This window comes from Sapajus apella, unplaced genomic scaffold, assembly GCF_009761245.1.
Source record: "Sapajus apella isolate SASKATOON/1434 unplaced genomic scaffold, GSC_monkey_1.0 scaffold35, whole genome shotgun sequence".
Classification (NCBI taxonomy): Eukaryota; Metazoa; Chordata; class Mammalia; order Primates; family Cebidae; genus Sapajus; species Sapajus apella.
The window spans coordinates 1502027-1518657 of record NW_022436975.1 but is presented as its reverse complement, the minus strand read 5'-3'; the positions used below and the strand labels follow the sequence as shown (position 1 = coordinate 1518657).

General features: G+C 42.4%; 1 protein-coding gene across 6 annotated transcripts in view; it reads left to right on the top strand.

Moving 5' to 3' along the window:
- The window catches only part of EFCAB1 (EF-hand calcium binding domain 1), a 23770-nt gene extending 8419 nt beyond the window's left edge, over positions 1–15351 (top strand). For 3 of the 6 annotated variants that reach the window (XM_032296046.1, XM_032296045.1, XM_032296041.1), the window contains 2 exons: positions 1085–1170; positions 1497–2483. In XM_032296046.1, coding sequence (XP_032151937.1) covers positions 1085–1170; positions 1497–1549 — 139 coding nt within the window. In that variant the 3' untranslated portion in view covers positions 1550–2483. Of the gene's footprint in view, positions 1–1084; positions 1171–1252; positions 2484–12916 lie in introns of those variants that run through there. The other 3 variants (XM_032296043.1, XM_032296044.1, XM_032296042.1) reach the window with 2 other exon arrangements.
- Positions 15352–16631: the final 1280 nt, after the last annotated feature.

Below are 16631 nucleotides of genomic sequence, written 5' to 3'. Positions count from 1 at the left end.
GGATGATTGAGGTAGGTGGCTTGGTAGATGGATGGGTGGGTGGGTGGATGGATGGATGGGGTGGATGGGTGTATGGATGGGTGAGGTGAGTGGATGAGTGAAGTAGGTGGGTAGGTAGATGGATGGGTGGATGGATGGATGGGTGAGGTGGATGGATGGGTGAGGTGGATGGGTGGGTAAAGGGATGGGTTGTTGGATGGGTGAGGTGGGTGGGAGGGTAGATGGATGGATAGATGAGGTGGATGGATGGGCGAGTGGGTGGGTGGGTCTCAGAAGTGCCTGATGGGGAGCTCTGGATCTCTTAATCTCCTCAGGAACTATTTCATTATTTACCTTTACCTTTATACCACATCTTCACTCTCTTCCCTCTCTAGTGAAACCTTCCCATTAGAATTTTAAAAGGTTCAAAACTGTACCATCTGAAAATCAAAATGAAAGAAAGAAAGAAAAGGAGAGAACTTATCTTAATTTCACACCTATTACTTCTATTTCTTGTATAATGGTTTTCTTTCTCAAAGCCTAGTTTCTCAAAAGAATTGTCCAGATTTAAGATCTGACTATCACTTTTTCCCATCTATCCCTGAATGTGCTAGTGCAAGGTCACCCTCCTGCCTTGTAAATAAATCCCATGAATGCTCTTGGGTTCTTGCCTTATTGAACCACATCTCCCTCACCCTTGGCTCTCAGCCTTCCTGCTCCAGAAAGTGTCTCATTCCCAACCAGGACTTGGCTGTACCCTGATTCATCCTCCTAGACTCCGAGTCCACTGTGTGCCTTTCCCTCCCATAGCCTTTCAGCCCTGACTGATGCTTGCCAGTTTCTGACCAGTCTCTGCCACCAGGCTGGAGACTTTTGGAGAGCTGGGTCAAGTGATCTTGCTCATCTCCGTGGCCACAGAACGAAGCACTGTGCTTGGAGTGTAGTTATGAGATCTGTGCGTGAGATGCGCAAACGGCAGACGTTCACGATGCCCATCGCTCTCAGTTATCCTGTCTCGACACACACTAAGGAGGCTTACAGAACATTTTGTGGTGCTCTGCCTTTTTTGTAAATCTATACTAAATTGAGTACCTTTTTTTTACAGAGCCAGATGGAATTTGAAGCTCAAGTATTCAAAGATCCAAATGAATTCAATGATATGTGAATACCTAAATGTCTATACTGTCTCAAGTGAGTAAAAAAGGAGGCACATATGTATTGCTTATTTTTTTCTATTTAGTTCAGAAAGATGATGTTGAATTGTGTATTTCAGGGTGAAGATGAAGTCCACTCACATATATCATTTAACATCAGTGTAAGGTGCAATTAAAACAGATGGGAGACAAGAAGTCCTTTATTAGATGCTGGGTTTGGCAAGACAGTTAACTTTTCTAGAGATATTTTATCACATAGATTATCTGATGAAGCACATAACTGGCATAAAATATTTGGATTCATTAAATGAATGGAGAGATTATGTAATCATGAATTATTAATGCAAATATTCTGCATGTCAGAAAGAAGCTGGATGTACATTGAAAAATCATTGAAACTACTGGATTTCCTTTGAAACAATAAATAGTGAAGATGGCATGAAAATAATAAGAGTACCAATTGTTCATTGAAACACCTTTCTGGTAGGCATTGAGGGAGATCCAGAGAGATGAAACGTGTGGAAATCATATTATATTAAAATATAATATGATTTGCTTTATTGTTTGAGGCTTTGCCTTAACAACCTTACTGATTGTAAGCAATCAGTAAAACCTTACTGAAGGCAGGGCTTTTATCTATACACGTCTTTGTCTGCCATAGCAGTTAGTCTTCTGCATACAATGGGCTGTCCGTAATTCCTGCAGATTGGACTGAAAACCAAAAAGTGCCACAAGATAAATGCAAACTCTTGGTGGGCAGAGGGAGAACATGTACTGAGTTTCTTAGATTTCACGGCTAATGCATTGGCAAAGCTTTCAGTGTATCCCTGGAGTCCTTCCAGACAGTCCCTACCCCATGCATTGCAGTTGGTTGCCAAAGCCCCGCTCTGTCCTGGCACCCAGTGTCCCTCCACCCTAACTCCTACGTTTTGTCCCCATGCCACTGCCTGAGTGCACCGTAGTGCCCCCACTCCCCCACAGCCGGGGTTCCTCTTGTGTACCCCTTTATCAGGGCACATCCTAACTGTGCCCTGCTGGCTGCGACCTCCTGAAAACAGACTGGGCTGCTCCCTGCATCTGGCTCCCCAGCATGTGCTGTTGGCATCCTGAGAAGCCCGAGGAAGACAGGGCCAGGTTAGGCTTGTGTGAGCTGCTTTCTGCCTTCTAAGTACACACAGTAAGCAGGGGAGAGGCGTGTTTTATCCTCATCTAAATACTTAGAGGCTACTTGGGATAGTAAATCTTTCTTACTACATATGCATTAAGTTTAGGTAAAAGAGAATATTGTGTGAAAAATGCACTGTTACAAATAAATGGAATAAACAATTCCATGAAGTAAAAGAAAAAATATTTTACTGTGCAAGTATTTTTTTTATATTTTAGATCCTTACATAGATGGACTTTGACATAATTTTTCTATTGGCAGTAAATATAAATAATGCAACATACAATGCTTGTTTATCGGGAGATCATTGATAATTTAAAACTGTATATATTTAAGATATACAACTTGATGTTTTTAAATTTGTATACATTGTTAAATAATCACCATAATCAAGTTAATTAACACAAACACCACCTCACATGGTTACCATTTTCTTTTTGTGTGTGTGAGCCACTCTTATAGCAAATTTCAAACATATAATACTGTGAACTAGAGTCACATTGCTGTTCATTACATCTCCAGAACTTACTCATTTTGTGAAACTGAAACTTTGTAGCCTTTGACCAACATCCCCCCATTTCTCCCCATCCTACTAATCCCACCCCTCTGAAACCACTATTCTACTCTCTCCTGCTATGAGTTTTGCCCTTTTAGGTCCCTCATATCAGTGAGATCATGCAGTATTTGTTTTTTTCTGTGTCTGGTTTATTTCAATTAGCATAATGGCCTCCAGGTTCATCCATGTCGTTGGAAGTGATTTAATTTCCCTCCTTTTGAAAGCAGAATGATGATTGTGTGTATGTGTGTGTGTGTAATGGGGGGCGGGGACACTATGGTGCACTCAGGCAGTGGCATGGGGGTGAAATGTGGAGTTAGGGTAGAGGGACACTGGGTGCCAGGACAGAGGGAGGTTTTGCCAACCAACTGCAATGGACAGGGCAGGAACTGTCTGGAAGGACTCCAGGGATACACTGAAAACTGTGCCATGTGTACATACATATACGTATTTCATAGATCCATTTATTTATTGACAGACATTTGGGTAGTTTCCATATCATGGCTACTGTGACTACACTGAAATACACTGAAATCTGACACAGATTTCTCTTTGTGAAATTGATTTTATTTCCTTTGGGTATATGCCTAGAAGTGGTATTTCTGAATCAAACGGTGGTCCTACTTTTAATTTTTTGAGAAGTCTCTATACTGTTTTCTATACTAGCTGTACTAATTTGCATTCCCACCAACAATTTACAGGATTCTCTTTTCTCCACACCCTTTCCAGCCCTTGTTATCATTTATCTTAGTGCTAATAGCCTCTGTAAGAGGGGATATCTGATTCTGGCTTTGATCTGTTGATTTGATTACTGATATTGGACACTTTTTCATAGACTTATTGATCGTTGCTATCTCTTTGAAAACTGTGCAATCAGGTTCTTTGCCCATTTCTAAATCAGGTTTTGTTTGATTTTTGTTGTTGAAAAAACAACAAAACACCTACCTATTGAGTGGTAGATGTTCTTTATATATATTAGACATTAACCACTAAGGAAATATATGATTGTAAGTATATTCCCCAGTGGTTGCCTTTTCACTGTTGATTTTTTTCCTTTTCTGTGCAGATTTGTTGTTTTAGTTTAATTCAGTCTAACTTATTTTTGCTTTTGTTGCCTATGTTTTTGTCATCATATCCAAAAATCTTTGCCCAGAACAATGTCATGAAGCTTTTTCCTCTGTGTCGTCTTCTAATTGGTTTACAGCTGCAGAGCAACATTGAGTCTTTCATCCACTTCGAGTTGATCTTTGTATATGTTATGAGATGGGGTCCAGTTTCATTCTTTTGATGTGGAACTCCAATTGTCCCAACACCATTTTGTGAAGAGACTCTCCTTTCCCTGCTGTGTATTCTTGGCACCTTTGTGGAAGATCAGTTGACTGTAGATGCCTGGATTTATTTTAGGCTTGTCTTGTGTTCCCTTGGTCTATATGTTTGTTTTTATGCCAGCGCCATGCTGTTTTGATTACTAAAGCACTGTATTTTGAAATCAGGAAGTATGACACCTTTAGCTTTGTTCCTCTTGCTCAGGACTGCTTTAGCTATTTAGGGTCTTTTCTGGTTCCATATGAATTTTAGGATTGTTTTTTCTATTTCTGTGAAGAATGCCCTTGGGATTTTGATAAGGATTGTATTGACTCTGTAGATCACTTTGGGTAGTATGAACATTTTAATAATATAAATTCTTCCAGTTCATGCATATTAGATACCCTTTTATTGGTCTGTGTTCACTTTAATTTTCTTCATCATCGCCTGTATAATTTTCAGTGTATATGACTTTCACCTTTTTGGTTACATTTATTATTATTATTTTTTGCTGCTATTAGGAATGAATTTTTTATTAATTTTTCAGATAGCTCACTTGTTTGTAGAAACGTAACTGACTTTTGTAAGTTGATTTTGTGTCCCACAGCTTTATGAAATTCACTTACTGGCTCTAACAGTGTGTTGCTGTTGTTGTTGTGTCTGTAGGATTTTCTACATATATGATGATGATGTTGGAAAATGGAAGTAATTTACTCCTTCCTGTCTAACTTGGATGATTTAACTTCTTTTACTTGTCTAATTGCTTTGGCTAGAACTTCCAGTATTATGTTAAGTAGAAATGGCAAGAATGAGCACCATTTCTACCAGATACTTGACAGAAAGTTTTTTTTTTTTTTTAATAATGATGTTAGCTGTGGACTTTTTATACATGGCCTTTATTGTGTTGAGGTAAATTACTAGTGTACTTATTTTGTTGACAGATCTCATCATGAATGGATGTTGAACTTTGTTAATGCTTTTATTTCTGCATCTGTTGAGATGATCATGAGGTTGTTTTCCTTTTTGTTAATGTGTTGTATCACATGGACTGATTTGCATCTGCTGAAGCATCCTTGCATCCCAGGGATGAATTCCACCTGATCATGGTGTTAAGATCTTTTTAATTCATTGTTGAATTCAGTTTGCTAGTATTCTGCTCAAGATTATTATTTCAATACTCATGGGGGATATTGGCCTGTAGTTTTCTTTTCTTGTGCCATTATTGTCTGATTTGGAATTAAGGTCATACTGGCTTCATAAAAGGAGTTTTTCAAAATATGCCCTTTTCTTCCATTTTTTAGAAAAGTTTAAAAAAAAAAAAAAAGAATTGGTATTCATTCTTCTTAGAATGCTGGTTGGAATTCACCTAGAAAGCCACCTGGTCTGGATTTTTCTTTTTTGGGAAGTTTCTGATTACTGACTCAATCTCATTTGTTATTGGCCTGTTCAGGCTTTCTGTTTCCTCCTAATTCAATTTGGTAGGTTATACATTTCTAGGAATTTATCCATTTCTTCTAAGTTATCCAATTTACACATAGGAATTTTTTATTGTCTTTTATGATCATTTTTATTTCTGATGCATCCATTGTAATGGCTCCTCCTTCATTTATGATTTTGAGTTTTCTTATTTTCTTAGTCGGCCCAGGTGTTTGTCAATTTTGTTTATCTTTTCAAAACACCAATTCTTAGTTTTGTTAATTTTTTTCTGTTCTCTATTTGATTTATTTCTGCTTTTATCTTTATTATTCCTTTCCTTCAGGTGACTTTGGGCTTAGTTTGTTCTTTTCTTCTGGTTTTTTGACGTGTGAAGTTAGGTTTTTTACCTGAGATCTCTATTCTTTTTTACTGTAGGCATTTATCATTGTAAACTTTCCTCAATGCTACTTTTGCTGCCTTGTATAAGTTTTGTTGTGTTGTTTTTGTTTTTGTCTTGAGATAATTTTTAAATTCCCTTTGATTTCCTCTTTGAACAAATAGCTGTTCAAAAATGTTTTGTTTAGTTTCTGTATATTTGTAATTTACCAATTTTCTTACTGTTACTGATTCCTAGTTTCATTCTCTAACTGTTGGAAAAGATACTTGGAATGATTTCAGTCTTCTTAAATTTGTTAAGATTTGTTTCATGACCTCACACGTGATCTAACCTAGAGAATATTACATGTATGCTTGAGAATAATGTATTCTTTTGTTGTTGGATAGAAAGTTCTATACATGTCTGTCAGGTCTTTTTAGTCTATGGTGTTGTGCAACTCATCTGTTTACTGGTTTTCTGTCTGGATGTTTTATCCATTATCATAAGTGGGACATCAAAGTACAGTACCTATTACTGTATTGCTATAAATTTATTCCTTCAGATCTGTCAATATTTGCTTTATATGCTTTAGATGTTCTGATATTGGTTGCTTGCATATTTAAAACTATTATATGTACTTGTTGAGTGGACCATTTCATCATTATATAATGTTCTTTGTCTTGAGGTAATTTTCTACTAAATTTCTTTTTTATTTGATATAAGCATACTTACCTCTGCTTTCTTTTGGTTACCATTTGCATGGAATGTCTTTTTCCATCCTTTCACTTTCCACCTATATGTGCCTTTAAATTTAAAGAAAGTCTCTTGTGGACAGCATATTGCTGAATCTTTTTAAAATCTGTTCAATCACTCTATGCCTTTTGGTTGGGCAGTTAAATCTATAATCATTTAAAGAGACCATTAACAGACATGTACTTATTGTTGCCATTTTGTTTATTGTTTTCTGCCTGTTTGGCAGTTGTTTCTCTTTGATTTGATGAAGTTTTGTAATGATTGGCTTTGTTTTTGTGTGTGTGTATGTGTGTGTATATCAATGATAGAGGTTTGGGTACTTATTTCAAGGCTTGCATAAAATATCTTGTCTATTTTAAGTTGGTAACAATTTAACTTTGATCATACACAATAACTATACTTTCAATCCTTCTACACATTTTGTGTTCTTGTAGTCAGTTTGCTTCTTTTTACATTGTGTGTCTCTTAATAAACGTTTATCTTTTAACTTTTATGTTAGGGTTAACAGTAATTTATATACTAGAATGTTGCATTATTCTGTATTTGTCTACATATTTATCTTTACCAATGAGATTTATGCTTTCATGTGTTTTCACCTGGCTGCTTAGCAGGTTTTTATTTCAAATTGAAGAAATCTCTTCACCATTTTTGTAAGTGAGGCTTGGGGGTAACAAACTTTCTCAGTTTTTGTTTATTTGGGAAAGACTTTATCTCTCCATTTTTAAGGGATAATTTTACAGGTATATTATTCTTGATTGGCAGGGTTTTTTTTCTTTCAGTACTTTGAATTTGTTTTCTCATTCTTTCCTGGCCTACAGGGTTTCTGCTGAGAAATCCACTGATAGTCTTATCCACATTGCCTTAGATGTGATGTCACTTTTCTCTTGCTGCTTTCAAAATGCTCTTTGTTCCTGACTTCTGACAATTTGGTTATAATGTACCTCATTGTATCCATCTTTGGATTGACCCTATTTTAGGCCCTTTGAGTTTCTTTAATCTGGTTGTTCATTTCTCTCCCAAGATTTGGGAAGTTTTCAGCCATTAAGTCTTTAAGTAAACTTCTTAACCTTTTCTCTTCTCCTGATACTTTCATAATGCATATATTGCTTCACTTGATTATGGTCCATAAATTCTATAGGATTTCTTCATTCTTTTTTATTGTTTTTTTTTTCCTTTTTCTCCCCTGACTGTATGATCTCAAATGACCTATCTTCAAATTCACAGATTCCTCCTTCTGCTTGATCGAATCTGCTCTTAAGGCTGTCTGTTGTATTTTCTATTTCATTCATTGTACTTTTCATCTCCAGAAATTCCTGGTTTTCTAATGACTTTTATCTCTGTTGAACTTCTAGTTTTGTTCATGTGTTGTTTTCCTGAATGCATTGAGTTGTCTGACTGTGTTCTCTTACAGCTTACTGAGATTTTTTAAACCAATTATTTTGAATTCTTTGCCAGAAAATTCAAGGCTTTCCATTTCCTTGGGGTTGGTTACTGGAAAATCAGTAATGTTTCATTGGTTTTATATGTTTCTTATAACCTTGCATTTATGTCTACACATTTGAAGGAGCAGTTACCTCTTCCAGACATTATGGGCTGGCTTTGGTGGGGAAAGACCTTCGCCTATGGGTGGGTATGAGGGCACCAGCTGGGGTGTGACAGTTCTGGCTCCAGGTGAATACAACTTGGATTCTGGGCAGTTTAATTAGCTGGGGTCAGCATCAGTGAAGATTGTGGGCATCATCAGTCATAAAAGCTGTGGGTGACAAAAGTACTGGGGTTCTGATCACCTTTTTCCCCATAGACAGAGGTCACAGCCAAAAAGATCCCCTTTGTTGCCAAGCTATGCCAGGGTGGAGGATGGGGTGATGCAGATAAAATGCTTCCCACACCTTTATATACAGCTGTCCTTGGTTTGAGGGTTCTTTAATGAGTTCCTGCCACTTCTTCATTGTACTCTGGACAATTCCCAGAGCTATTTGTGTTGGTAAGTAGTTGTTAAATTCTTGCTTTCATGGGGGAGACAAGAGCTGGGATCTCCTAGTGTATGATCTTGTTGATATTAATTGCCTGCTTTTAATATTTTAGCTAATTTTTCTGATTACAAAGTATTGAGGTTCTCTGAAGAATATTTCAGATATTTAGGAAATTTAAAAATAAGATTTAAATATCGATTAAATTTTGGTTTAAATCCTTCCAGGCTTTTATAATGCATTTGTAAGTGCACCTATATCTTTGCAAAGAGAACACTGTATTTTTCAGATGATCGTGTTGAAAACGCACTTTTGTCTTCATGTACCACTATTTCATGAACATTTTTTGAGGTCATTCATAATTTGTCTGTAGCTTGACTTGTAATGACTGCCTGGTATTCCATCATGACTGACTCCATTAAACCACTTTCCTGCCATTGACATGTCAGCTGTTTCCACATTGTTGCTATTATAAATAATTCTAATAATGAACATCCCCTGTAGATAAACTTTTTCACATGGCTTAGTGCTTACTTTCTTGGGGTAAGTTTGTAAAGGTAAAATTGTTGGATTAGAGGCTCTGCATAATTCTGAGATTTCTAGCACATGTTGCTAGGTCACTAAAGGCTTCCAATTGAACTGCTATGCCCAATGTATGAGACTCCCTTTCCCTGCAATATACATTCTTTTAGTTTCCTTACAAGTGTCCCGGACCATTATGAGCATGATTTTAATTTATCATTTAAAGTACTCACCTTAGACATCTGTACCTAAACTTTTTATTGTATGTAGAGTATATATTGACCTCCATATGAATAACCCTCTTTTATTACTGGACATTTAAACCTAAAAAATGTTAACAACAAAAAAACCCTAAATAATTTTAATCCAGCTTAAGATGATGATGACACTTGACTATAAGAATTCATACACTCTGTTCAAGAGCCTCCCAATATATCCAGTCTCCTCTGCTGTTCATCCTAAACTGCCCAAATCACTTCCTTATGCTGCTGTATCTATATTGATGGATTCTCTTAATTTCACTACTGTAGCAACTCACAAATGACTGTAACACTGAAAATTCACTCACCACATAGTAAGGGCATCTGAGTGCCCTTGGGATCGCTTTAAGGAAAAGCTGTCTCTCCCCTCTTGCCCATTCTATGCCCTCACCTCCCCACTGCTAGGCTTGGCCTAACTCTTCTCCCCGCTAAGTACAACCAACCTGGCTGCCCTTGGTCTTTGCCTACATTTGCGGGGGCTGGGTTAAGACTGTGGATGAGCAGTTATAACTTGGAGGATTAGCGATAGTCTTCCTCTAACTGGCTCCTCTCATTGGCTTCCCCTTCTCCTCCCAGCACTTTGTGTGGAATAGCAGAAAGCCAGGCTAGGCTCCTTTAGGAGAGGTAGGCATCACTTCATAAGCAGCATGGAGGATTCTATTTGGGAAACAATCAAGTGCTTTTTTTTTCAACTACAGGATTTTAAAACCACCACTGAAAACTGGTAGTCCTGCATTCTTAACCTGCAAATATCTCTGTGTACAAGACTGCACTTGTAAGAAACCAGGCCTGCAATTGCTTGCACCATAAAATCATCCAAAACATTCACTAAGTTCCTACTTTGTGCAACACCACGAGGGTTAATATATTCCAAGTCAGTTGTCCCTGCCCTCACCCCATTCGCAATGTAAAGTGATAATTCCAGACCATGTGCTGCGTGTGCTGTCACCTGTCACTGCTTGGATTCATGTTAATAACTCCTCTCCTGCCTCCCCCCACCACAAAGTTACATCATTTGTATTAAAGAAGGTTGTTAAAGGGGATTCAAATCAATTACTCTGAAACTATGAAGACAAGCATCTGGAGAAAGTTCCTCTGAGCTGCCCTGTGGCTCCTGCGCTTTTCTTGACCCTGCGTCTCATCTCAGGGGCCATGTCCTCCCAGAGTCACCTCTGACGTTTGCCCAGTCATCCACAGCTAGTGGTTAATTCTCACCAAGTGCAACCAAGGGAGGGTTGGGAATTGTATTAGACAGAGAGAGACTACAAAATATACATAATAACATAGAAATTTAACCCACATGTACATTAATTACAAGTTAGCAAGTTGTGAGGATGGCTCCGTAATATTTCAAAAAGAGGCAGAAGTAATACATCTGCATTTTCTGACGGAGTGACTGCCCTCTTGTCAGGGAGGGAGGCAGATGGTGTCTTGGAGTGTTTCCAGTCTAAGTTGCCATTGAGGGAGAAGCCCCCCAAACATGTAGCAAGTAAATCAAAGGCCACTTCTCACAGATACATCTCAGGTAAACTTGCTCAGTTTCGTGGGAAAGTGAAAAAGTCAGGAAATCTACCAGGGAGGCATCCTCAGGGAGGCTGGGCATGTGTCTGCATTCGAAGTGCCTTTATCGATCTCACTGCCAGGGCAGCGGCTCACTGCCCCAGCTCCACCATCAGTCATTTGTGGCTTTCCATGGACCTCAAGCCTCCTACCTAACCCATCAAGAAAATATTCCCCCACTAAAACACATATCCTCTTACTCATTTTTACCTTCCTGTTGTCCGTTTTGCCCCACTGCCCCTATTATGTGGCCCTGGTTAGGCTCACAGAGGTCCCTGGGGTGACAGCTTGTCGGCGTGGATGTACTGGCTGAAACCCAGGCTGCCCTCTCCTAGCATGAGCCACACCCGCCACCTTCCATCGGCGTCTCCAAGGCCTCGTGTGCATGAAGGGGACCCGAGCAGCCTGTTTCCTGAGGGAGGACACCGCCACTCGGAGCCACATATTGCTGAGCCTGAAGACAGAGAACAGCGCGGAAGTAAGCAGAAAGATTTAGGAATCCTCTCTGTGAGTGGCATTTAGAACCTGAGTCACTGCCTCCCAGTATATCTAACTAGCCCGAAAGCACGGGAAATCTGGGAGGTTAATTAAAACCATGTAGTCATGTCTTCCTTCATGAATCCTTCAGATACATGATAAAGTCAGAAAATGGAATAAATGAAATTTCTAAAATGCCCATAATCTCAATAATACATTAAAAGAAAATCCAATGAGTGCTTTTGTTCCAGACACTGTGCTAAGCATTTTACATGCATTATCTCACTAATTTCTTCCAACTATCCTAAGAGGTAAACATGACTTACAGATTTTTCATCCTACACATTGAGGAAATTGCAGTTAGGAAAATCATAAATCTCCTAAAGGGCAAAAGCCAAGATTCAGACCTTACCTAGTTCTAATGCTAAAGAGAACTTTGTCTAAAGCAAATCTGTTCTTGCCACACATCCTCCGCTTACTCTGTGGTGTGAGTGACTGTCCTCAGCTCCAGAATCTCCCAGCAGACCCCCATGGACACAGGCGGGGTTGCTATGCGGTATACATGTATTGTGAGATCATGGATTCCGCTCTTATCCACTCTTTTCATCTGAACATACCTCGGGATTTGCTTTCTATAGTGGAAGTTTCCGGCTTGGATGTAATGCCTTTTGTATTTGGTGCTAATAAGAATCTGGATATGAGGCTGGGACCTGGCCTTACCAAGCCAGGTGTGGTGGAGAACATGGACTGGTCACTAGGCTGGAAAACTCTGGTACCGCCAAGGGAGGCAGAGTGAGAGCAGCGTCAGCAGAACATGCAAAGGAGGAGAGGCTGAGACTACCACCCGTTAGTGAGGAGAATGGTGGAAGCCGGACTCCTCAACCGGAGAGGGAACAGGAATGCTTCTTTGAGCCATCTCAGATGATGTCAGGGAAAGCCTTCTTCTACCTGGAGAAGAAAAAGATGCCCATGACCAGAGGCCATGAGATAAAATGGCAAACACAATAAACTATAACATGGTGCTTTCCAGGTGCCAGTCACTAGCCCAAGGATTGACAGCCGGGGTATAGCCGGGATGTGTGCCAGGTCTGACCTGCAGCCCCTGCCCTGAACCATGTTCCAGCGCCGACCGCCTCTTACTGTCACAAGATACCGCCTGGCCAGGAACAGGTCACGTGAACTTTGAAAGTCTGATATAAGTGAAAAGTGATTCTAGCTTGGTAGGGACCATGGCATTTATCATCCCATATGGGATGGTATCGTGAAAGGAGATGCTCATAATTACATCAGCACAGTGTTATCTGGGGTTTTCCCAGGCAAAGCAGGATGTATTGTCATCCTACTTATAGGTTACGAATTACTTCACAAATTACACTTATCTAAAATGGGAATAACACCTGCTCTCTCTGCCTCTATCTCGCAGGGTTTCTGTAAGGCAGGATTGAATGAGATAATGTCTGTTACATCATGTTACAAAGAGGGAAGCCGTTTCCCCCTTTGAATAAACCATAAGTATGATCTGAATGCATGGATTTTAGTAGGTGTGTCGGGACAGGGACACGTGTGTCCTAGCTTGCAGCATGCTTAGCTTCTACATAGGCACTCAGGTGTAATGAATAAGTGTGGACACCAACAGCCCAGAAATGGAGAGCCCGGGTTGCTGGGTCCCTCCTGTAACAAATATGTGGCAGTGCTTAAGTCTCTTACTAGTATAAGGAAGCTGAAGGATATTTCTAAAATAGCTTCAATAGTTGAACTTAGAAAAATGAATCTCATGAAAGTCGGATAAAGCACTGGTGTAAACGTCACTAGAATGCTCATGAATCCTACCCTGTTGGACTTAGCATTAGTGAAACTACCCTCCCCCCAACACACACACATCTCCCTTATGACACAGATCACACAGACATACACACTGTAGTGTATCCCATTTACCACGTGCAGTAGAGTTCTTTGAATTTCTTTCTCATCCCATCAAGAGTTCACCAATTCTAAAGCAACTGGTATCACACTGCTCATGACGAGGATTCTGATTAACCACATTCAAGATTTAATGTGTTTGCTATGCTGGCTCTAACGTGGCAAAACACCAAATGGAAATTAATGAGATATGATTTGTAGGAAAGCATAAAAGTCTAAAATCCCATTAGATCAACATGAACTTGCATGCAAGTTACGTGAGCTCCAATAAGCCAGATTCACGCCGTGGTCCACTTGCTGTGTTCTTAATTGGGTTAGTGTGAATCTGAGTGCAAGGCAAGCTGCTTCCCTCTTCGAATTTCTCATTACTTGGTTCATGTAAACACAGAAAAGAGCATAGCACCCTCAGGAATCCAAGTTAGTCGCTAACCAGGAAGTGGGTGCACCCTCCGTATTTCCAGGGACCCTGACGGTGACCCCGTGGGATGTGTGCATGATGTGTGCAGCCAGCCCTGGCAGACCCCATCCCAGACCACAAAAACGCTGCGCAGAAGTGGCCCTGCCCCTACCCGCACGGACCACTCAGTTTAGGAGGAGAGTTGCTGTTTGCTGTCTTGAAAAAGGAGAAAGAGGAGGAAGAAAGAAAAGGAGGCGAAGGAGGAAAACAAAAACAGGGAAGGGAGGCAGGGGGAGGTGGAAAAAGAAACAGATTAACTGATTGGAGAAAACAGTTTTCATGCCATGTTTTTTTTAAAAAAAAAAAAAAAGGAAACAGGTAAGCAGAGAGTTAAGGGAGTGGTGTTTTTCTCTCATGGCCACAGGATTCTAGAAAATCAAATGGCAGGTCTGGGAGGGACAGCCTTGCTCCGCAGAGTCTACTGAGCGGGGGTGCAGTGGGGAGACAGAACCGCAGCAGGGCAGGATGTGGAGCAGGCCAGGGCCTGCAGCAGCGCTCAGGTATGCGGCTGACAGGCAGGGCGCTGGCCCGCGGCAGGTGCAGCACCGCCAGTGCCTGCGGCCCCAGGAAAAGAAAACCTGCAGGTGCCGTCGGGACATGTCCTGAGCCTCCGAAGCCACGCGCTTTTCTCAATAGCTGTCCTATCCTCATTGTCTGCCTGCAAGATGATGGCGTGCTGCTGTGCGGTGGGAGGGGACGAGAGGGAGGGAGTGGTGTGTGGAGTCTCCTGCTCTGGTGGCTTTGATGACACAGAGGGGTGGCTCCTGAGTGAGTGGCAGTGGGAGGGAGTGGGGCAGGCAGCGGGGATCCCAGGGGGCTGTTGTGGGCTGGCTGAGCCTGTGCCAGAGAAGTGGGGCGGGGACTCACCTGCCAGCCCTGGGGCAGCTCCTGTTTCCACAGCAGAGCACCCCTCCATGCCCTCTCCCCCAGGCTGCATGAACCTGGCAGTCTTTTGGCTGCAGAGTGCCCCTGTGAGCACGACCCACTGTCCCTTCATGCCCGGGATTCTCCTCTGTCCCCCCTCAGCCATCTGCCACACAGTGGCTCCAACCATTTCAGCTCAGTGCTCACAACCCCAATAATTTCCCAACGTTGCCTGAGTCCATGCACATCGCAGGAGCGCACACGGGTGAGCACACGCTGCAGGTGCTCCGGGGCCTCTCTGTTACCTTTCAGCCTGCTCATGACCTGTCACCAGAGGCAGTTCTGAAAATAAGCCATTTTCATATTCAGCTGGAAGCAGGAGAAAGCAATGGAGCCATGTGTCTTTTGCCAACTCTGAATACCTGCTCAAGGGGATCTCCTGCCCTCCTCAGAAAGAGCTGGCTTACATTTGCGGGGAGTGGGGAATAGGAAGGCATTTTGCCTTTGTAGAAAGTTAACTCCGTGTTGTGGTTGTCATACTGACTGCAGCCAAGGAGCAAGGAGGCAGGCATGAGCTCCTGGCTGGGCCCAGGGAAAGGAGTACTGCTCCCTGGTAGACCCAGGGGCAGGATCAATGATCCCGGCTAGACCCAGGGAGAGGAGTTGTGCTCCCAGCCAGACCCAGAGAAAGGAGTGGTGCTGTCCAGCTAGGTCCAGACAGGAATAGTGCTCCCAGCTAGACCCAAGGACAGGAGCAATGCTTCTGGGTAGTCCCAGGGAAAGGAGTAGTGCTCCCCACCTAGACCCAGGGACAGGAGTAGTGCTCCCCACCTAGACCCAGGGACAGGAGTAGTGCTCCCCACCTAGACCCAGGGAAAGGATTAGTGCTCCCCACCTAGACCCACGGACAGGAGCAGTGCTCCCCACCTAGACCCACGGACAGGAGCAGTGCTCCCCACCTAGACCCACGGACAGGAGCAGTGCTCCCCACCTAGACTCAGGGACAGGAGAAGTGCTGCCCAGCTAGCGGTGCACCCAAGCCCTTCCTTCCCTCTCCAGCCTCACAGGACCCCTGCAGCAGCCTCCTGGGAAGGGGCTCTGAGCCCTGCACCCCGCCCTATGCCCTGAGCCCAGGACTCACAGCTGATCCCCTTGGATGGAGCAAGCAAACCTCTGCTTGGGCCACTGAGCAAGAGCTGAGCGCCATGCCACAGTGTGTTCCCTACAGGAGAGGCAGCAGCCAGGCCAGACTGCAGTCCGGGGGCCTGGAGCACTCCGTGCCTCACTGTACACAGTCATCGGGGGGTGGGGGTGTCCTTAGAACACCTGCCATGCAGGGTGGGGAAGATTTAGGTGAATAGACTGAAAGCACCTAGAGTGACGCCCGGCACATGGGAGATGTTCAGTACTTGTCAGCTCTCATGACTGTGATGTAATGGAAAGGGCCGTGTGCATGGCAGTGTTCTCCTGTTCAGTGTCATGCTCTTGCGAACAGTCATGCTGATCCTGCATGCCACCTGGGTCGCCCCTCCCAGTGTTCAGGCAGTGCTCAGTGCGTGCTGCTGGCTGCCTGCCCACCTGCAGCTATTCCAGGGCAGGACTGGAATTCCTCCAGGGATCCGCGTCCTAAGTGGGCCGGGCCGGCGGGGGCCAAGGTGCAGTTCAGCTGCCGCACGTAGGTGACTAAGATTCCTCACTGTATAATACACAAACACCTTCCCTACAAAATTGCAAGCTAAGAATGCAATGTCTACTTCCACAGAATGCTGACTCTTGGTCAAATCAGTATCCCTGTTGTCTGAGCATCCAGCAGTGTTCTCTTCAGGAAAACAGTGCCCCAGCAGCACACAGCTTACTGTGAAGAACTGTTTTCCTATACCTATTACTAACCACCCAA